Below are 22742 nucleotides of genomic sequence, written 5' to 3'. Positions count from 1 at the left end.
TAGGCGGCCACCAGGCAAAGGCAAACACAAGGTGGCATGACCTATGAAGTCACAGGTCCACTGTTCTGAGCAACATGACACAGGCATCGCCAGCAGCCTGTGACTTCCACATGGAAAAGTATCATCGCGCCATGCACACGGGGTGAGGTCATGATCACAGCTCAGACAAGGGGCAGAGAACAGAACTCTACAATGGGGTCTACACGATGGTCCCTCGTTAAGGAAAAAAAAAAAAAGAAGAGGGAGGCAAGAGGTACAAAGGTAAGAATGATGGACCCTCCGTAAGCTGCCGTTCACCCTGAAGATCACAGGGGGGTTCTGCCAAGAGCCTCCTCAAACCTGAAGATCGTCCACAGCCCTGGAGAACAATCTGAATTGCGCATTAAGCGTAAGATCCAAATCCAACGTGTGATGTTCTCCATGAAACAGCACCAGCCATATTCTCAATGGCCCTGGCTTCCCTGGGGGTCCAGAAGATCTCAGAGCACTCCAAGGAAGCCCCGAGAGCATCTCCAAGGAGCCTGCACAGGCTCCCAGCCCCTGCCTGGCTATCAAACCTAATCCCAACATGTATTACTTTATAAGCCCTACCCAGGCCCCCTGCATGCCTTTTCATTTTAGTCAGCACACACACAGTAAGGCCTCCAATGATGCTTTATCTCAACTTGTGTAAACTCAGCATACTCTGTGTGTACATGACAATGCCACCAAACTAAGCATCATAAAGCCAGGGCTGAGCTTCATGGGAAAGCTGGAATAGTACAGGCCATGGAATGTCTCAGGGAGAAGGGCATGCATGGAGAGAGGAGATCACTGAAGGTCTCATAGTCCCAAGGCCATGGAATGGAGGGAAGATATGATATAAGCTGGAAAGAGACTCTCACATTTAAACTGCTCCACGGGCAGTGGGAAACCCAAGGAGGTACTGAGGGGGTCCGTGATTCCCCTGCAAAAAGAGAGTCCCCCACCCAGAGGGAGCGATGAGTGAGGCTTATGTGAGCCGAAGTGTGGTGAGCAGTGAGCAGGCATGATCTTGGGGCCAGCCACTTGCTGTTCCATTACGTGAGCTCATGTAAATGAACACTCTAAATTCAGTAAGAGGTAAAAGATGAAAAGGGTCACACATCCCTCATGTACTCCAGGGCTTGCAGTCGGAGAACTTCCAGCTACGAAAATCTAAACGCGCACATTGAGAACACACACCATGATCAAGGAGTCACCAAGACGGGCTCTCAGAGACTGCCTTGTCCTCCTTCCGGAGGCGGGATGGTGGCTCCCCTGACATGGGACAGGAGCTCTGGCATCCCAGCAGACTGCCATGAACGAGGGAATCCCAGCCTGGAAGGAAAAGCAACATCCGGGGAGAGGACATTTGTAGGACAAAGTGTTTCTCCTTGAGCAGACACCTGCGAAGGCCTTGGAACACAGGAAAGAGGACCGCTCTCTCACAAACAAGAAGCTAAGACATTAATCCTCCGAGGTCCTCACTGGTGGGGAAAAGATGCGCCACTACATCCCCACAGGACGGGGAAAGGCTTACCAGGCAGGCTGCTTAACCACGGCTGCCGAGATGACAGCTGCAGATCACCCGAGAAAGCAAGATGCCGGGTGACCCGGCCTACGGCAGCAAGGGAAGGCCAGATGCCGGCATCACCCTTCGCCCTTCAGAAGCTGCCAAGAAACCACTCCCCCGGAACAGGAGGTGTGCGGGCTGCCACTGAACCCATCTGGATGCCTGCTTCACAGAGGACCTTTCGGGACCCTGGAACAACGTCTAAGGACAAAGTGGGGACAAGAAAATCTGGTTCCTGGCTCAACTCTCCACAACTTGACTGTTGTGGTTGACCGGAAGCGCCCAACGGAACATGAGCAGAGAGATGGCAGCTGCCTCTAGCGAGGAAAAGTCAGGCAGGAGCCGAACTCCAAGCAGCCAGGGGGCTTACGTTCTGAGTAAGACTTTTGTTTTTTTCTGAAGTCATTTTTACCATTGCTTTTTTTTTTTCCTCTCTTTAAAATAAGGAATATAGTTCAGTTGGTAGAGGAGCTGCCCACCCAGGAGGCATGAAGCCCTGGGTTCACTCTCCAGTACTGTATAAGCCTGGGGTTGGTGGCCTGTATTTCCAGAACTTGGGAGGTAGAGGCAGGAAAAGTTCAAGGTTATCATGTGCTACAAAATGATTCTGAGGCTGCCCTAATGATACATAAGATCCCATCTTAAGACAAAACAGTAATTCCATAACAGTCTCAGCAGACTGGTGCTGGGCACCAGTTGTCCATATCCAGTTCCCAAAGAACAATTTTCATTCATTTCCAAAATAACACCATGAGGATCAGCATATCATGTTTTTTGTTGTTTCTTTTTTTTTTTTTTAAGAGAAGGAAACTGAGGCCTAATGGGATTTAAGTGGTATGCCCACAGTCACCCAGCTGTCACTAAAGGCAACTGGAAATAGGCTGAACAGATGACATCCCTAGACCAGCAGCTAAGGTTTCAAGGGACACAATGAACATACAGGACTCAAAACAGCACGTGCTCCTCTGTTTATTCACAGTTATGTGTGTGCACAGGACTTGTGTGTGAAGACACCTGTGGAAACCAAAAGAAAGTGACTTGGAGCCGCAGTTACAGGTGGCTATAACCTAACATGGATGCTGGGAACAGAACTCAGGTCCTCTATGAGAACAGCAAAGGCTCTTTCCTCCTGAGCCATCTCTCCAGACTCACATACAACGCGATTTTAATGTCTGCGCAATGTTTATGTTTTTTATGTGCCCCTTAAAAAAATAATAATAATAAATGCCAATTTGACTAAAATAAATAAAACTTGCAGAAAATAATAACCAGAAAGAGTAGAGATTATGCTCTTATACCCAAGGATAATAAGGACAGATGGTGAGTCACGCCCAGGCTCCACTCTCACCCATGGATGCTAAGGAGTGTGTAGGTTCCTCGATAAAAGAGAAAGAAGCCACAGGCTGGAACAAAACTCTCCCAGGCAGCTGACACTTGGACCCAAAGGAGACAAAGAAAGGACAGGGCATGATTGATCCCCATCAGCCTCGGGTCTGTCACGGCCTCAAATTAAGTCATCTTTTTAGAGTACCATGACCATTTTAATTTTTAAGAAGACAGCGGGGGGGGGGAGGCAGAATCCCCTTATGTACTTTGCTCCAGAGAAATAGGAAGGCATGGAACGATCCCATCATCTCGTCCCGATCAAAATGTACTCTGCTAATGAATGGCCACTGGCCTCCCAAGCATGGTCCCTAGACTCCCTCATAAAGCCCTGTGAACATTCACATCACAAAGGGTGAGCCGGAGGACTCCACAGCCTGCCTTCGCTGCTCATTAAAATTCTGGACAAAACAGATTTTTATTTATACGAGACATTAAAGAATATTATGACAGTACTCATATGAAACCCGTTCTTCACTGCCACAGATTTTCTTTGGTCTCAAGTTACAGTTTCTTTCCACCCGTCTTGTTTAACACCTCCACGGAATATTTCTCTGGCAAGTGTGAGCAGGGAGGGGTGGCCAAAAAGCAGAGAAATGAGTTTTAACTGAAACCCAAGCCGACACATCATTTACAAGCTCCTCACCCAGTCCACACAGAAGGGTAGGGTCTGCCCTGTCGCCATGACCCCAGCAGACGCGCAGAAGTTTTATGGAAGGGAGATAAATAAAACATAAACAAGGCTTTGTTCAAGGTTCTAGAATCCTGCCAGCCCAGCTGCCATCCCCAGCAGTCACCTTGCTCAGGAACCCGGATGGCCAGCTTTAGCTCTGTGGGAGAACCACCAAAGAGGGCAAGTCCTTTCCCTACCCTGTTCCAGTTCCCAACCGTGACGCAGCTGCACCTCAGCAACTCCTGCCTCCCTGGGTTGAGCAACCCCAGAAGCACCTGGCTGGATACCCCAAGGGGTCAGACACAGAACACAAGATAGTATCGATACAATCAGATGACGTCAAGGGGAGGAGAATGACCAGAACCCAAGAACCTGAAACTTTACGGACTTGGGTTCTGCTCTTCATGATCTGCTAACCTCAGGAAGCCACGTCCCCTCGTTTCTGACAAGGAGGCAATGTCCAGTGGCACCCCAACAAGACCACATACTGGTCAAGGGTCCAACTTTGGGGGCAGATTGCCTAGGTGTGTTTTTGTGTGTGTGAGTGTGTGTGTTTTATATCACCACTCAACCTGTCAGTATTTCAGCTGCCTCATCTGTCCAAGGAACTGGCCTCCTCACCCCCACACAAAGTGCTTCACTCAGTTAATGTTAGTCTTAGATCTCTCAGAGAACCAGTCTGAGCACCACCACCACCACCCCCCAAAAAAAGCTAAGTCCAAAGCCTCTCTCAAAAATAACCAGTAAATAACTGTGGATCACACTTTGCCATCAGTGTGTCACAGACCCTTCTAGGTGCACGTTAGCATGAGAAAAGGAAACTGAAGTTTAAGGAAGTGATCTGGCCAAGTTCCCAGCAGCTAATGAGCAGCACAGCTGGCATCTGAAATCAGGTGGTCCAGGCTGCAAACAAGGACCATCCCAATGATGACTAAACCAGCCATAATGATGGTGATGATGATGAGCCATGAGGCCCTCGCCAAACCACTCTCATTTTTCACAATCACCTTTCTTTGTGAAGAAGATGATACCATCATCCCTGGACCATCGATGAGGAAACCGAGACAGAGCTGGGATTCAGGTGTGGATGAGGGACAGCAAAGACCTTTACAAAGTGACATGTCATTAAACTTTTTAAGAAACGGGGTCCGATCACTGACGTGCCAAGGCATCTGGTCTTTTGCAAGTCGAAGGTTTGGGAGGAGGGGAGAAATGACCACAGCACATTAACGTGAAATACCACCTTCCTGGCTGAAAAAGAGAGACGGTGAGAACAGAGAAACAAGAGATGGAGGGAATGGGTGTGAATCCATGGTTTCACCCAAGTCAGAGATTTTTCCAGTTTCCCTAAAGGGAAATCTGATCCAAGTTGTGAGTGATCAAATGACTAACCTGGAAATTTGAAGATTCACACAAGGGAAGAAATAACAATTCTTCCAAACCCAGGAGACACTGCTGATTCTGAGATGGAAAGGCTCATACCCAGCATGGAAAGCAACACACAGTTAAAGCCAACCCCGAAGTTTACGCCGGGTAAAGGAAACTAAGCTCTTCATTAATTCCTGCGATCTGTTTTAAGTGTTAGGGGGGAAAGCCACCTTCAAGTACGTACTTCTGCTTACTTAAGAGATGCCAGTTCCATCTAAAAAAAAAAAAATTCACTCACTCACCTACCCACCCACCCACCCACTCACTCACTCACTCACTCACTCACATGGCAGGTTCCAGACCTGAAATTCTCAAAATACCATCCCCAACCACCACCTTTTCCTTTGCTAAGGTGCATTTTCTCCTCCACACAATTAGAAGGCTCCACTCTGAGAACCTCTGCTGAGAGGAATACACTGAATTTTCCAAGGGCCATCACCCTTTCTCTCTGTGTAAGGGAAGCAGGCCTGCCTCCCCTCCAAGCCATGACTGGCAGGCACAGGGGAAACATTGTTAACTACAAACTTTACAAAAGTGCAGCCTCAATCCTTTAAGTACATCTTGCAGTGCCACTCCTATGGGGCCACACAGTTTCCACCTCCTCCTCCCCAGCCCCAGCTCTCTGGAGCCCAGAGGCCAAGCAGCTTCTTAGTTTCTAGTGGCTCTGATTGATCCACCTGACCTCAAACCGGGGCTATCCCTAGCTCCCTCCCCAGAGGGAGTTTTAGGGGGTTCTAGGAAAGGTTGTTTTGTTTTGTTTTTGTTTTGTTTTCCAAGAAAGGATAAGCTGCTTAAATTCTGCTCTTCTCCAAAACCTCCAGACTGTAAGACCTCAGCACAGGGCCCTCCACAGAGAGGCATGAGGAAATGTTCAACTTTTCCACGTAGATCTTAGCCGTGCTTTCGAGTAAGCGGGGAAACACATAAATACTGTGGCAGACGGTGCCACGCCCTGGGGCGGAGGGTCTCATCTACCCCTGTCCCCGGCTGGACGCTTGGAACCCACTTCCACACGCTGACTTGGAGGCACGAGGCCATCCGCAGAAGTGCTCACCTGGGCCTTCCGCCTCCCTCTGCCGATGCCCTGGAGGTGCAAACACCAGCCTCCAAGAGTCGCCAGTGCTCAGGTTTGAAACTCGAAAGCCTTGCTAAAATCCCATCCACGGCTCTCCTACTTACCTTGGGTTGCGCACGACGAGGAAATGCAACTTTGGGGTCAATCTGGAGGAAAAAAATAAAATAAAAAGGAAGAAATCAGTAGTTTGGAGAGAGAAGAAGAAAAAAAAAAAAAACGAATGACCAACCACCTAATTCCTAATCACTCATTTCTCAGGCTTAGACCTCAGCTTTTAGTAACTTCTTAGGCAACCGAAAAAGCTCCTTCAGCTTTGATCTCAACTTTCACCATCGTCCCAACGGGACTTCTAAGGTTCACCTTTCTGGAATGTTCTACCGTGCATTACGGTGAGTGAAGCGCTTTATTAGCCAGAGCTCATGCATTCTTAGGGACTTCTCTTCCACAGACCCTGAATGGTACCCAGAGCTAATGTGCAGTGTGTGGTGGCCAGGAGACAAGATAGGTACAATGTTATCTATAGAGAAAAAAACAGATCACAATCTCAAAATTAAACGTTCCTCCAGCTGTAGGTAAATGAATGATTATTTCTTCTCCCTGACAAAGCAGGGGAAAGATAATTAAAAAAAAAAAAGAATCGAAAATCAACAATACCATGCTCGGCTCAGATTAACTCACTGGTGCCAGCAGAACAGTTACTCGGGATGGCTAAAAAGATCCTTTACATCCAAGCACGATGCCTCACATCTGTAATCCCTATGCTGGAGAAGCTCAGGGCGGAGGATCACTGAGGGGTAGAAGTCCCTCAAAGTTGTTAGGACAGCCTGGGCAACAAAGTGAGACCCTGTCTCAAAAAAAAAAAAAAATTTTCATTTGCTTTATTGGTTAATCTCAAAGAATGCAAGTATCAATGACTCCAGGGCAAGGTGACTTGTTTCTTTAAAATTAAAAAAAAAAAAAATTGTAGGAAAAGGGAAAAAGAAGGTATATATGTAAATTAAATCCACATGGATTTAAAAAAAAAAAAAAAAAACCACAGGGGTGAAACTACAAGAACAACCCAAAGTCCAAATTAAAAAAAAAAAAAAAAGCCATTGTAGGGAGAGTTAAAGAGAAAACGACTGGACAGAAGCAGTAACTCAGTATTCCCCTGCCCCACCCCACCCCAATGGAAAAAGCCCCTCCACTCTACCTCAGCCACCTGCTTACAGAGCACATGATTCTCAATCAGTAACTAGCTTTACAATTCCCACAGAAGCGTCTGAGTGTAACAGCTGATGGGAGGAGAAAAAAAAGTTACTGCCTAGATTTAAAAAAAAAAAAAAGGGCAAGAAAAACAGTAAAGAATTTTAGAAAACAAAAATTTCCATTACCGGTTTCCATTAGATTCCTAAACGTGGCAAATCTTTAAGTGTCATTTAACGTGGGGAATGGCGTGGGCACTGCTGTAAGTAATTTATTTATGAGCTCTGGCTTTTGTGTTCAAATTTTCCCCCCTTTAAAAAGTAAATCTGAACCTCTTGTCAGTTCTCTCACTGGAGAAGATGAAAATCGTGCTTTGAGGAAAACTGCAGGGGAGGAGACACGCAGCCCCTCCCCCCCACACACACACCCATAATCCCTGGGTCCCCTTGGGCCCCGGCCTGTAAGACATACCAAAATAAAAAAGAGCACTTTTATTAATGTAGTTTAAAGACCTAAAATTCTGCCTTGTGCTTTTTACCTTTAAAACATTACCTGAGAAATGAGAGATTACTCCTCAAAACCTAAAACAGACCAAACTCTTGTATCTAGGAAACTACCCTTTCGTAAAGATTAATATTACTGCGGCTACAGGTGTGCCCCGCACTGACTAGCGTTTCTCTACGAAAGAAATACAACAGGTGTGGATTTCCATTCTGTCGCCAAAACTGAGACAGATGCTCGTCTTTGTTCATTCAAAAGAAGACGCCCTCCCAAAGGCTCGAATTGATCTGACCCAACACACAGGTGCAATGAGAAGCCACCCCATTTGTGTGGGGGGGGGAAAAAATGAGATACAATCCAGGCAATGAATGAATGGCTGGAGGCTGGAGTGAGAAAAGTACAGCAGAGAAAATGAAGTACTAAGATTAAGGGAAAAAAAAATAAAAAAAAGTGAAATTACAAAACCCAAAGCCAATTTGGGACTGCACCCCGTATGTGTGGTGGGGACATCAGCTGTACCCAGAGATCAGAGTTCTCTCATGTGCAAAGTTTTCCCCCCTGCACCGAGATCTCCAAGGCCTAGGAGGGCGTCACAGGCAAGAAGGCAAATCCCAACCTTTTGCACATTCCTAGTCAACTATTTAAAAACAAAGAAAAAGAAAACTACCCCAAATTAAAACATTAGTTACTTAAGTACAGCGCTAGGACTGGCTCTCTAGAACACACTAGGGTACTACTTTGGACACCAGTGGCCTTTACCTAAACAAAGCTTTTAAGGTAACAGTAAACAAGATCCTCGTTTCCATGTCAATAAACCAACCGCTTCTGCCTCCTGCACTGAACGTTGAAACAAAGTCAAAAGCTAGGTTATACTAAGTAATAGCAACCGAAATAGAGCTACAAAACACACAAGGGTGGAAAAGCCCAGCGATGGATATTGAGGAAAAATGGAGAGATCCCACCAGCCAGCACCCATTAAAACTAAACTCAGGTTCTCCCACCCAGGCCAAAGGAGCGGCTGAGAAATCACGGATCTGCTTTGAATTGTTCCTGCAAAACCTTCCTAGCTTTGTAGCACGGCTAGCCAAGGAGTCAGGGAGGAAAAAATAAACTGTTCAGACATTCCTTATCACCTTACCGATGATCATTCTTGATATTAAATGATCTGACAGTACAAACAGGCTGGGCTGCAAGCCTCGGACAAGTCTAGGACAATTATTAAAGTGACTTCAGTGTGTGAGGCCTTTTCTTGGTTGGGGGGGGGGGGAGTAAGGGCGACACCTGACCTCTTTGATCATAAAAAGAGGGTGAGTTTGCAAAATCAATTCAAGTGCGCCGAAGGTTACCCGGATCTCTTCTTCTCCATTCAGTGTTAAAAGTCAAAGGGGCTTGGAAGCCCCTTGCTTTCTGCTGCCTTTACAGAAGAGGGGGGCCGAGGGTCAAGTTTACAGTGGTCGGCTGGCTGCCTCACCCCCAGGAGTTCCCAACACAACAGGAGCGGCCCAAAGCCACATCCCCCAATATCACCTTGAGGCCTCTGCTTTAAGCGGTGGTAAAATAGATAATAAAATCCTGGTGAAATTCTTGTGCGCAACAGGGAAGGGAGGAGAGGCAGGAAGCCAGTGTGGGGGGGGGGCTAGGCAAACCATTGGGAACCCCCCAGACTCTTCCATCATTACATTTATTATTCCAGACTGACAATTTTTCTTTCTCCTCCTTACTCTCTCTGACTTCCACCTAGGGACTTTTCCATCTCTAAACTCTGGATTTAAAAAAAATAAATAAATAAAATAAAAACTTCTAATGCTGAAAAAGTATCCACACACAAATGAAAGGATGGGGGGGAGGAAGGAGGAAGGGGAGGGAGATTCATTTTGAAACCCAAGGCTTATCAACCTTCAGTCTGATGCCATCTGGAGCAACCCCACTGGATGCCCAGTTGGCTCTGCCAGGATCTCCCTTCCCTTCTCAAAACCACATCTCAAATCACTAAAGTCCCAGAGAAACCTGTTGCCTAGAACTAAGGCAAGCGCCCCCCTCCCCTCGTCCCCACCCCTGGCCCCTCCACCAGGAAGCCAGGCTGTGTCTTTTTTTTAATACAAGCCCATCCCAATGCCACAGGCTGTGCTGGACTGACAAAGAAAGTTCCATTCAGTCCCCGGTGGAGTTTCTTTGCAAGGAAGGTCCCTCAGCGGGAGGCTAGCCTTCCCAAGGAGCCGACCCCCTCCCCCCAACCTTCGCCCAGCCGCCTCTGAAGCTGCAGTGGGGCACACTCTAAAAAAAGAAACCCCCAAAAGCAGCCACCGCAGCAAACTTCTGAGCCAGCTCGATAGCTGTTTTAAAAAGTACCCAGTTCCAGCACAGAAGCAAAAGAAGGCGCTGTCCCTTTAAACAGGGCTGTCAATGCCCAGACCGGTTAGTGAAAAGGGGCGAACGACAACAATAAAGAAATAAATAAATATATTTTTCTTAAATTAAAAATAAGCCACCTACCGTCTTGGAATCTAACTCATGGTGGGGCTGACCTAATACTTTATCCACACTTGCTGGGTCTGCGAAGGTGACGAAACCGAAGCCTCTGGAAGGAGACAAAGAGGGGGGGAAAGAAAATGTGACACCAGGCAACGAGAAGACCCTACGTGCAGACGCGGGGTGCGAAAGTTGCCCTCACGGACCCCCACCCCCAACAGCTCCCTCCCTCTAGTCTCCTGTAGCCCACAGCCCTCTCTGCCCTGCTAGGGGAAAAAAAAAAAGGTTAGTGGGGGAAGCGGGACGAGGGGGCAGGGCAGCTCGAGGTAACTTGGAACTCGCCGGAGTCCGGCGGCCTCAGTTTCCTCTCCTCCTCTACCCTTCCTCCAGGCTTTGTTTTCTTCCGAGGGACACCGGGAACTGAGACCTTCACCCACCTCCCGAGGAGGGGACTTCAGAGTTTGGGAGTGAGAAGGAGGCATACATTCAAAAATTTAAATTAAAAAGAAAAAAAAAAAAACACTACGTGGAAAGTGGATGAACCGAGAATGTCATTTTAAAACAAGAGAACAAGAAGCGACAGGAAAATGACTTCGAGCGGGAGATGGGCGTCTCTGAATCCAGAGTTCGGTCCTAATTAACAATAACCTTTGGGGTTATGGGAGGGAGCGCCCGTTCCAGCCCAGCCACGCGCCTGAGCCCCATTCTAAATCCGCTTAGCTACTTCCGAAGACACCTCCAAAAATAAAACTAAAACTTTGTTCTGGAATAAAGGCAAAATCGGGAAGGGAGTGCGTTTACCTGGAGCGTTTCGTTGTGGGATCTCTCATGACCATACATTCTCTAATTTCTCCAAATTTGCTAAAATAGTCTCTAAGGCTATCTGTAGAGAGAGAAAAAGAGAGATGGGGGGGGGACGGTGGGAGAAGGTGTGGAGAGGGGGAGGAAAAAAAAAAGCAATGCAAATTTCTGATCAAGGACAAAAAGCAAAAGTAGTTTTCTGTTGTTATGCTGTTTTGTCTTTGCAATATTTTTGCACACGCGGGGGAAATTCAGCAACAGAGGTCGCGTAGAGGGCTCGGGGAAGGATTCGCTATTTTAAAAAAAATAATAATAATAATAACCTTGCACAGGAGAAGTGGGGAGCCAATGGCGGGGAGGGGGGGTGTTTCTCACACCGGGATAACAAAGAGCAATCAAGAAGCCAAGAAGGGGGGGCCCCGGGCGTCCCCCCCCTCCGTCCCTTACCTGGTGAGGTCTGCCAGCTCAGTCCACCGATAAACATTTTACTGGAGGGAGAAAACACAACCGAAGTGAGCACCGATGTCAGATCGGCCATTTTGACGTGTAACTTACAAAAGCTAAAAGGAAAAGCCGGGGGGGGGGGGGGGAGGGCGAGCGCGAGCCGGGGAGGTGGGCTGGGGGAGAGGGCGGGCGGCCCCCACGCCACCCCGAGGTGCGCGAGCGGCCCCCGGGGGGGGGTGCGCGCGGGGAGGGGGGGGGGCGCGCGGACGCCCCGCTCCGCACCGGCGCCCCGCGACAGCCCCGACAGGAGCCCGCGGAGGGCGGCGGGCGGGCGCGCTGGAAACTTACCCGGGGTCGTGCTGGGAGTCGTTGGCGCTGCCCGAGGTGCCCGGGCTCCCATTCGCCTCCATCGCGGAGCCCCCCCCGCCCCCCCCACCCCCGACACACCGAGCCCCACAGCGAAAGCGGAGCGCGGCGGCGGCCAGCTCCGGAGCCCCAGATCTCCGGCCCTCCTCCCCCGCCTCCTCCTCCCCCCCCGCCCGCCCGGCGGCTGCGAAAGCTCCGCGAGCGCCGAGCCGGCCCAGCGGCGAGAGCCCGTCACACGTGGGCTCGGCTCAGCTCGGCCCCGCCGCCTCGCACACCCCCCCGTCCCCGTCCCCGCCCCCCCCACCCGGCCCATCCCCACCTCTCCCCCTCCTCCTCCCCACCCCCATCTCCTCCTCCTCCTCCCCCCTCCCTCCTCCTCCTCCTCCTCCTCCTCCCCGCGCACGTGGGGCGGAGTTCTAGAACGTCGTGTAACCAATGCGGTGACGTCACGCACCCCGTTTGGTTGTCGTTTCCAGCCCCCCCTCCACACACGCGCGCGCGCGCACACACACACACACACACACACACACACACACACACACACAGGCGCGCGCGCGCACACGCTCGGCTCTCCCCCACCACCACCCAACACACACCGGGGAGTGGGGGTGCGGCGGCGCGCGCGAGCCCCCCGCGAGTCGAGGGGGGTCCTCGCCCTCCCCCCCCCCCCCGAGCCAGCTGGGCGGGGAGCCGGGAGAGCGCACCCCGAGCCGGCCCGGATCACATGGGCTGGGCGTGGGGGAGGGGGAGGCGCGGGGAGCCGGCGGGGCGGGGAGGCGGCAGCGCCCCCCGGGTCCCCCCCGCTCCTCCCCAGCTATCCATTCAAGTTCGCGGGCCCCTGCGCCCCGGCCGGAGGTGGCCCCCGCCGCCCGCCCTGCCTCCGCGCCCGGGTTGCCAGCCGCCGCGCGGAAATTTAGGTCAAGGACGCCCGGGGCACACCCACACCCCGTGCTCCCCCACGGTCCTCGGGACCCCCCCTCGCACACACACACACACGAGATCGAGGGTCCTCGGAGATGGAGGAGACCCTCCCCGGACCGACACCGGCCACAAGTTTTATTTTCCCTTTCCGCGCGGCAAGTTCCCTGTCTCCGGCTCCACGCACCGGCACGTCCCGCACGGCTCCCCGCCCTTCCCCGGCAGAGGTACGGAGCCGCGGCCGCCGAAGGTTATGGGGGAACTTTTGAGAAACTGACTGGATGCGGGGGGGGGGCTAAGGGGGTACCCGAGAAAGCACCCAAGACAGGGGTTGCGCGCTCCTCGGACCTCTTTTAAAAACAGGATAAAGTGGGCTGTTAGGGGTCAAGGTCAAATGATTGGGGTTCAAAGCAAAAGTGATGGTGGGGAAGGAGTAGCAGGTTTGGGGGGCGTCCGGGAGGTGACTGGCCTGGGTGGTGGTTTCAGAAAACCCCTGGACCGTTCGCGTCCCTTGTCTAGTTTTATTGATTACGTTTAAAGTTACTCGGGCTTCCTGTGTAGAGAGGAAAAGTGCGTGAGAGTGAAGTGGCCCTAGATCTCCCAAGACTTGGGGGAGGACTTTGAAATAACAAAGCGCCCTAACCCCACTGTAGGGGCCGTGAGGTGCCTCACAGATCCTGGCACACAGTAGGCGCTTAGTCAAAGTTCCCTTCCTCTCCTGGGAGCTCCAAAAGGATGATGGATCCTGTAACTTCCCAAAGGCATCATCGCACGCTTTCAGATCCCAGGCTGGCCAGATTCAGGCTGCATTCAATTTATGGGGTAGTTTTAAAACCGTACGGATACAATTATCCCTATTGTTTTAAATTATTACAGTAAACCAAGTTAATGTGGCATGAGGGGCAGCAAAAACTTGTGGTTCGTTGAATACCCGGATTAATGTTAGGCGTGTATTGATGCCCAATTAACACTTTTCCATTAATTTTCACAGGATTAGGAGACAGTGGAATACACTCAACGCCGAAACTGTGCCGTGACCGCTGTGGGTTTCGGGACGTTTGGAAAACCTCAACACCTCCGAGGCCTTGAGTGATCGGACTTTCAGACTCTTTGCCCCCTAAATTGGGATACTGCCTCTCTGACAGGATTGATGGGGTGGGCGGAGCATTTGAAATGAACAATGTAAAAGTCCACCCCCCCCCTTTTTTTTTAATGGCAAACTTTACATGGATCGTATTTGTTATGAATTGTTACTGGATACAGTTTTTAGAAGGCGCTTCATAAAGACTCCCAACCCACAGACCAGGCTGTTTCCCAACACCCCGACCAAACTGATTCTTGAATCATCTGGGGCGCCATGTGTTAAAGAGACACGTGTTAGGATGGTGATTGTTTATTGCGATTATTCTCGATCACAAAATAGGGGCAACTCCACTATAATCAGATTTTTTTTTTTAATCTTTAGAACCACAGACCATCAGAGCTGGAAAGGCCTTCCTTTACCCAGCTCCCTCCTTGAATGTGAGAGTCCCAAAGGTACCAGGCTGTCAGACTGCTTTCCCACCCCAACCAGTTAATCCCTGAGAGGGGCTCTGGCCATGGTCCAGTGCCTTTGGTTCTGTAACATGCATGGTGGAGCTGTCCCTCACTAGGCAGAAGTGGGTGGCTGTCTTCCTGATGTCCACTTGCGTAAACTTTTCAGTGGTGAGTTTAGTGACAACCTAAGGGGATGAGGCCCATAGCTCTGCAGCAAGCACGCCAGGGACTGATAACAGGGCTAAGAGGGAAGTCTCCATCACTCTAGGGCTCCCTCTTAGTTGCGTATTGTTGAAGTTGGAGATGGGGGGGGTCTTGCTGTGCGTGGACCCAGGCTGGCCTTGAACTCACGCCCCACTGGCCACCCCACCATCACCACCAAGTTTTATTTTCCCTTTGCAGATCGTGTTGCTTTGTTGAGATGCTGTCTCAGACGGCCCGAGCCAACGGCAAACTCTAGATTGCAGAGGGTGGCTTTGAACTTCTGATCTTCTGGCCTCTACTGCTACGATAATAGGTGTATAGTTCACACAATGCTGGAGATCAAACCCAGGGCTATTTGCTTGTTAAGAAGAAAGCCTTATACCAAGGCTACCAACTAAGCCACGGGACCAGCCTCAGGGGCCTTGTTTGTTTGTTGTCTCCCTCCCCCAACCCCCAGGTAGCCACATTTTGGTTACAGACCTTCCATCGCTCTATGATTCTGAGTTTTGACAAGTGTGCCCCATGTATGAGGACCACCAAGATAAACATGCCGAACAACTTCATTGTCCCAAACAACTAAACACTCCCCCCCACCACCACCACCCTTCCCTTTGCACTAGTTGTTGATTATTCTGAGTCTTTTCCCTGGCTCACTCAGGGGCACTGCTTTATCACTCACTGTGCCTTGGGGTCTCAGCCCTGCCAGACCCTTCCTGAGATTTTCTCTTTCCCCTTTTCTGCCCACGCCCACACTCTCCAGGGTTCTCTGGCCCCTGTTCCCCGTCCCCCGCCTTTCTCTTCTATCTCTGAGCCCTCCCTGCTTGGCCATCTTTCCTTTTAATATTGGTGTGCTTCCTCAGCCTGATCTGTCCTCCAGCTACCTGCTCCCTGGATGACCTTCTGAACAGGATGAGTTTAAATACCACCTACATGCTGAGCCCACTCCAAAACTCCCGCCTTGACCTTGCCAGAGTTCCTCGGCTGTGCTCAGGATCCTTTTCCACGTCTCCACATGACCAAAGCGACATCCATACCATTCTCCCCTACATCTGAACCTCTTTTTGGAATCCTTGTCAGTGAATAGACTTCGCCGGCCTGGAAGCAACATGGTTGAACTCTGCCTTCACCATATACATTCTGTGGGGGTCTGTAGAATTCACCTTGTAAATATCACTGAAATCCATCTTTTCCTTTTTTTTTTTTTTTTTTTTTAAGTTTTATTTTTATTGCATGTGTGGTCAGAGAACAACTTCCAGGAGGCTGTTCTCTCTTTCTCCTAGGTACCAGAGCTTGAATTCAGGTTGCCAGGGTCAGGCTTCATCAGCAAGAACGTATACCCAATGAACCATCTCACTGGTTCGTGAGAGCCATCTCTCCTGCCACAGTATACCAGACCTCTTGCACCTGACACCCTGGAATAGTCTCCCACAGCTGCCCACAAGGACTCTTAGTCCATTTATATGCCTGGAAAGCTTTCCCACAGTTCTCTAAGCAGGTCAAATGTCTCTTGATAGGCTCTTAACCCACCAGAAGGTCCTCTGTGTACCTCATCCTGTGTGATCATTTGCTTTATTATCCATCTCGGCCAGGCCACGAGCTCCCATCCATTTTTGCTCTCCCTGTACCAGTACAGTACCTGCTAGTCCATGGTTGACAGTAAATAATTTTGGTGGGAGACAGATTGATAAATGAGTGAATGTCACTGTCCAGTCTCACCCTACGACCTTTTTTGTGTGGTCATGTTCAGAAGTCAAATTGGCTACAATTTTCCTTTAATGCTTTTGTCTATTTATACTGGCTTTCTGAGGTGGTGAATGTTGCTTCCTTGCTCGTATTCACCTTCTGGAACAGTGTGTTAAAGATTAGAACTAGATGGTACACACCAGGCTTCCTACTACTGGGGAGGCAGAGGCAGGAGGATCACCATAAGTTCAGGGTCAGCCTTGTCTGCACAACAATAAAGTCCCAGAGCAGCCAAGAATACACAATCCCACTCTCAAACAGACAACAAAAATACGATGCTTATTTATTCTTAAATGTTTTCTGGAACATTCTGGTAAATCTCTGGGTCTGGGACAGCCATTTCATAGGTTGATTTTTTTTTTTTTTAAGTAGGGACACCATTTCCTTATAATTACAACTTTCTTCGTGGTTTCTGTTTCTTTCATTATATTTTTTTATTCTTTTTTTAAATTTTATATTAGTTCATTATTTTTTTATATTTTTTAAGGAAATTATACATTCCATCTTTTTGTGTGTTTGGTTGGTTTGGTTTTTTATTTACTTGGTTGGTTGGCTGTGATTTTTCAAGACAGGGTTTCTCAGTGTAGCTGTGATGTCCTAGAATTTGCTCTGTAGAACAGGCTGGCCTCAAACTCAGTGATCCTCTCGCCTCTGCCTCCCTACCCAGACCCCCTCAGTGCTGGGATCAAAAGTGTGTGCCACCACGCCCTGCTGCCATCTAGATTTTTCAAATGTACTAACAAAATGTAGTTGCTAGCTCCCTTGCAACAAAGTTTAAACTCGGTTCTGTGTATCTATAATGTCCATCGCTTCATTACATATATCATGTTACACATAGATTCCCTTATATCCATGCGTGGGGCTGGAAGTCTGTCTGTGTTGTTTTGGGGGGAGAGGAGGGTCTTGTTTTATTTGTGGAGCTAGGAATCAAATGTAGGCCTCGTGTATGCTCTTCCAAGGTCTGTGGGGGCCAGTTAAGTTGTTTTTGTTGTTTCCTTTTGTTTTGTTTGTTTGTGTGGTGTGTGTGTGTGTGTGTGTGTGTGTGTGTGTGTTAGAAACAGTTGTGAAAAGCCTTGTGAGCAGTAGGAGCCAAACACAGGTTCCTCTGTAAGAGCAATGTTTGCTTTTATCGGATGACCTCTCTCAAGCCCCTAGCTGAGTCTGTTTTTTTAACTAGAGTTTACTTTCTATGATTATTTTTTTATAAAAAATAAATAAATCTCATTTTAGGTTTTGTTTTTGTTTGTTTTGTTTGGTTTTTTTTTTTCTGCTTCATTCTTTTTGTTCCTATTTATCTTACTTCTTAACTATAGAAGAAGATTATGTTGCATAGTATCTTTTTTTAAAATGTCTTGATATATTAGTCTCCCAAGTGCTGAGACTGTATGTAAAAACTACTGAACATTATTACATTATTTTAGCTCTCTAGCGTATTCTGTTACTTTTTGGTTTTCCTTTTTCCTAGTACTGAGGATTGAACATGCATACTTGGCAAATTCCCCACCGCTGTGTTACATTCCCGGCCTCTGATGGCCCTTTCGTAGTTTCTTGATGGCATAGTTCATGGTCTGATTTTGATTTGGTTTCCTTCCGTTTCTTAGGGGGTTTTTGTTTGTTTTTTTCTGAGACAGGGTCTCTCATAGCCCATGTTGGCCTTGAACTGCCTCTGTCTCTCCAGTGCTAGGATTACAGGCAGTCCCACAATGCAAAACCTGGTTAGTTTCATTTTATACTTCTGTTTTCTGATTTATAAGGTTGCAAACTTCTCTCTAGGTACCACTCAAACTGCATTTTCCAAGATGTATAGGTTTGTTTTGTTTTTGTTTTTCAAGACATACTTTCTCTGTCTAGCCCTGGCTGTCCTGGAACTTGCTCTGTATACCAGGCTAGCCTGGAACTCATAGAGATCCACCTGCCCGTGCCTTCTGAGTGCTGGGATTAAAGGCATGCGCCACAACCGTCCGGCAATGTACAGGCTTTTAAATGATTATCTAGTTAATAAAAATTAGAATTTCTAAAAATGAAAAGTATTTGAACATGTTGATATTAATGTTTAACCAGACTGAACTGGAAATTTTGAAAGGTCAGTTTCCAACATGAATCAGATACTTTGTGACTTACCAAAGCTTGCTTTGGTACATGCTCAATATTTTATAAATACTTTGTGTATTTTTGGAAAGAAATGTATATCACTTATTGTTAAGTGATTTCTACATGGTCCCCAGCAGGTCAGACTTGCTAGTTACATTTAAATCTGCGATAACCTTGCCGGAATTTCATTCACTTGATAATGTCACTTTTTAAAAAGGCACATTAAATTTTCTCCGTGATTGAAGTCTGGCAGGATGGCTCAGTGAGTTAAGGCCTCGCTGCCAAGCCTGAGGACCTGAGTTCAACCTCCAGGGCCCACAGAGGAGGGAGGGAGGAGTTGTTCTCTGACCTCTGTATGTGTACCGTGATGCTCCCACATGTACCAACATACATGAAACAAATACAGTAACATACAAAATAAATAATTTTAAAGCTTTAACTATTTTATGTGACCAAATTTGCTGATTTCTCATAAATCTCTCAAAATTTGTTCTCTATATTTTAAATGGATGTTGACAGCGGCAGCAAAAAAAAAAGAGAGAGAGAGAGAGAGAGAGCTGCTAATGTCCCTCCACTGTAGCTAGGCACCTTTCTAAGTGTTTCTTCCTCTTACTTTTTACTTTGTATAGCGTGTGTGCATGCGTAGGCATCGATGTGCATGTGCTGAGTGAGGACAGAAGAGGATGTTGGGTTCCCGGGAGCTGGAGTTACAAGAGGTTGGGCTCCCCCCTGCCAGGGTGCTGGGAATGCTTGGATTACGGATGTGTGTCACCATGCCCAGAGTATGTGGCGCTGGGGATGGAACCCTGGGTTTTGAGCATCATAGGCGAGCATTTTTACCAGGCAGTCGTGTTGTGTATTTTAAAATCTATCTGTTGTTTATGCCCCTAATATTTTTAAAGAATAGGCTTTTAAGGTTTCATTTTTACGAGTAGGAATGTTTTGCCTCCGTGTGTGTGTGTGTGTGTGTATGTGTGTGTATACCATGTGCATGACTGGTGCCCATAGAATCAGAAAGGCGTATCTGACCCCCTAGAACTGGAGTTGCAAATGCTGGGAACTACCGTGTCCGTGCTGGGAACCAAACCCCAGTCCTCTGCAAGAACAGCAAGTGCTTTTAACCACTGAGCCACCTTTCCAGCCCCCTAGTGTTCACAGAAACTGGTAAGTGTTGGAGTGATTTGTTACACAGCCCAGATAGCCAATACAAAGCTCCTTCAAGATGCATTTTATACAGCTGCTTAGGGTATAGGTTTGCAGCGGGATTCATATGCTAACATTTGTAGAATGCTTTAGTTGGACCCTGAGCAAATGAACTGCATATTAGCTACAGAACAGCAATCGTGTATTATTAATGTGATCAGATTGCAACACATTTCATGTTCAATTAACTGAAATGCTCTTTCAGGAGCGTGGCTTGGCTCATCTTCTTATCCCTACTGCATACTTAGAAAAGGTCACTGTCAAGATAGAAAAGTATATATGTGATTTAAATGTCTTGACTCAGTTGCTAACAACCACGAGCGTGTTTTCAAATTGGAAAAGCAAGATTAATTTCAACTTGCTCTTTTTCACACAATGCTCTGTTTACTTTCTGCTATTGCATTTCCCTGCCATGCCGGGCGCCTGGCTTATTAAAGAGTCTGTTCATTTATCCGCCTCCCAGAGTCTCACAAGCCTTACTTTTCAAAACAGACATGCCAGACTTTGCACCCAAAATAAAAGTGGGCTGTATTTTTCCTAGAAAACGTTTAGTGAAATGAGTTTTTATTCATGAAAATTTCACCAAGTATAAATTCCCTGTCGAAAAGTAATGGGTCCTTTGTACTCCTTAAATAAATAAATGTTTCTTTCCTCAGGAACCATGACTACCAAGTCCACTCTTAAATTCAGGGCTAGTCTGTGTTCCTCTAATAGAAAATGAGCATGGAGATCCTAAGCTGGCCCCTTCTCTGGCACTGTGTAATAAGGGAAAGCCACTGGAAATAGGATGTAACTGGAAGGAAAAAAAAAAAGATAAAGGATGTGAGATAAAGCAAAATTAATGTTTTTCAAAAACCCTTACTGATCTGACACCTTTAATATATAATTATTTTCTTCTAACATTGTTTGATATGTTTAGATATGCAAAAGTCTATTTTAACTTCAATGAGAGAGAAAATGTTTTGTTTTTCAAACTGGGGAAAGGAATACAAAAGCTTTTCTGAAGGGTGAAAAAAAGCGAAAATATATGTAGCCAGTGGTTTTCTTTCCTTCTTCTTTTTTCTTTTTCGTTTTCCTTTCTGTGCTCCCATTGGACAGAGTTAGAAATCTGGAGTTCTTGTTGAAGACTTTCACTCTTTTTCATTCCTTTCTGCTCTCCTTTCTCTCCTTTAGCTCAGAATGACTCCATGCAGCCAAGGTGTGCCAGCTAGATTACTCATGAATCAGTAGGACTTAGGGAGTGACCACAGCAGAGGGAGGACCTCCCCAGGTGGTGGGGGGCACACCTCGGAAAACATCACCTTTAGGAGCGTCAGGAAGTGGGCCAGGAGTCTGACTTTGGCCTCGCTCGACTTCCACAGGAGACTGGCTCCCAAGGTATGATAGGTACAAGAATTAAAACAGGAACTTTCCGTTTTTATAAAAAGAAAAGAAAATACCCCAGGGCAGCTCTCCTGTGACTGTTAAAACTGTTTAACTGCTGCTCGCCTCTCTGTCATCGCTATTCTTATACATGGAGGTAAATATTTTATTAAACATCGTCGAGCTAGGCAGTTAGGAAGCCCTCAGACGCCTGGGCCTGGCTGTCGCCCAGTGCTGCCAGGAGGGGGGCGGTGGGCAAGGCACGGGGGTGGGCTGGGCAGGGCCTTAAGCATATGCTGCCTTCGCAGAGGAAAGGAACAGCTCACCGTCCTGTCCAGGGCTTTCCACCTGGAAACCATTTTCTCCTCTGGCCTCTCAGACTTAATCTTCCACTTCTTTTTTTTTTTTTTAATCAGCCACCACCTTAGTCTTGATGAAAGGGGCCGGGCTCCCAGAAGAAAATAACCCTGCCTTTTAACTCCACCTGGAAACGGTTGACATGGAGACATTGCCACCTTCCCCGATGCCTCGCCACTGGCCTTGGAGCTTTCCCCCACCGCCTCCACCAAGGCTGGCCTTGCCAAACACATCCAAAGATGACAGCTAGAACGGCGGGGTCGCCCCGCCCCCAACCCCTCCTCACTCACTCTATAAGATGTACCTGGGGGACCATCTTTCAACATTCTCTGCAGTGTCCACTCACCACAGCAGCGGGCTCACGGACCCACAGCTACACCGTAGTTTTTGAAACTTTCGTTCCCTTTATACACCGTGCGGGAGGCGGCCACAGCTGCACCTAGCAACGGCTACAGTGTCACTCCGTTAGGTGTTTCTATCTGCAGAAAACCAACCCAGCCAAATCTGAGCAGATTTGTGAGATACTGCTACTTTGTGTAAGAAGGGCGCACTTGGGAGGACTGTGGGTGTGAGCGCCCTCGTCTGGTGAGCAGAGGAAGCGCTTTGACTGTCGGTTCCCCCTTCCGGTGGAGCAGGGAAAAGGAATCTGTCCTCCTCCCCTTCCAGTCTCCCGTTGTGGAGTTCAAGTTTCTGCTACTAGATTCTGACATCAAAATCTCACCAATTTAGGGGCTTCCTGTGGTTGATGCCAAGACCTACCACAAGAGCCCACGATGCAATTTCTACAATTATTAACAATCAGCTGAAATTCCAAAAAAAAAAAAAACTTGAAGGAAACTCGAAGTTGGATTCAAATCTGCTTGGGCAAACATGGTATTGACACTTATAGAAGGGCTGGGGGTGGAGGGGGGGCGGAGAAAGGAATGAGAGAGTGTGTGAGGGGAGCAAAGGGTAGGCTGCAGCACAGATTGCTTGCTGGGCAAGACATTCATGCTAAAAATAATGCTGCCTGGAGAGGGCATAACAAACGAAAGTGTGCTGTGTCCGTGGCAGGAGGAGCCAGAGGCTTTGCCAATCAACACTAGAATTAGGACAATACCGAAGCAGGACCGTCAGATAAGGCGGGCGGGAACAAGCGTGACACAAATTTGAAGTGAACCGGAAAATTAATTTTGTCACCATCCTCTTCTGTGGGCTCGATGACGACGCTGGGGGCTCTCTCTCAGCAGACACTGGCCCGTTTCTGGGAGTTCTGAAAGACCCCCAAGATCGCTATCCTCGCCCAGTATGAGAAAGGAAGGCAAGACCTGGCTTTGTGTCTATTGGTGTGGGCCACAGATAATTACAAGCTTTGGGGGTGGGGATGGGGGGAATCAGTTGCCCGAGTGGCTGATGGGAGGCCTGGCCGGACAGAAGGCATTCATGAGAAA

The 22742-nt window shown here is 48.1% G+C and overlaps 2 protein-coding genes across 10 annotated transcripts in view; one reads left to right on the top strand and one right to left on the bottom strand.

Moving 5' to 3' along the window:
- The window catches only part of Msi2 (musashi RNA binding protein 2), a 359282-nt gene extending 347139 nt beyond the window's left edge, over positions 1 to 12143 (bottom strand). For 2 of the 9 annotated variants that reach the window (XR_009592847.1, XM_060387001.1), the window contains exons 1-5: positions 11881 to 12023; positions 11536 to 11576; positions 11089 to 11170; positions 10312 to 10396; positions 6237 to 6278 (exon numbers count right to left, since the gene is read on the bottom strand). Coding sequence is in view for 7 of the 9 variants with exons in the window: in XM_060387001.1 (XP_060242984.1) it covers positions 6237 to 6278; positions 10312 to 10396; positions 11089 to 11170; positions 11536 to 11576; positions 11881 to 11942 (312 nt within the window). In the remaining 2 variants the exon portion in view is untranslated. Of the gene's footprint in view, positions 1 to 6236; positions 6279 to 10311; positions 10397 to 11088; positions 11171 to 11535; positions 11577 to 11880 lie in introns of all 9 variants that reach the window. The other 7 variants (XM_021647887.2, XM_021647889.2, XR_009592848.1 and 4 more) reach the window with 6 other exon arrangements.
- Positions 12144 to 12454: 311 nt separating this feature from the next.
- Positions 12455 to 14202, top strand: LOC132655173 (basic proline-rich protein-like). The gene is made up of 2 exons (XM_060386999.1): positions 12455 to 13043; positions 13808 to 14202. Exons 1-2 carry the CDS (start codon positions 12623 to 12625, stop codon positions 13903 to 13905), a joined length of 519 nt encoding a protein of 172 aa, XP_060242982.1. The 5' UTR covers positions 12455 to 12622; the 3' UTR covers positions 13906 to 14202.
- The last annotated feature ends 8540 nt before the right edge of the window (positions 14203 to 22742 follow it).

This window comes from Meriones unguiculatus, chromosome 7, assembly GCF_030254825.1.
Source record: "Meriones unguiculatus strain TT.TT164.6M chromosome 7, Bangor_MerUng_6.1, whole genome shotgun sequence".
In the NCBI taxonomy this organism is placed as follows: Eukaryota; Metazoa; Chordata; class Mammalia; order Rodentia; family Muridae; genus Meriones; species Meriones unguiculatus.
The sequence above is the reverse complement of the archived record's forward strand: the minus strand, read 5'-3'. Positions and strand labels throughout refer to the sequence as shown.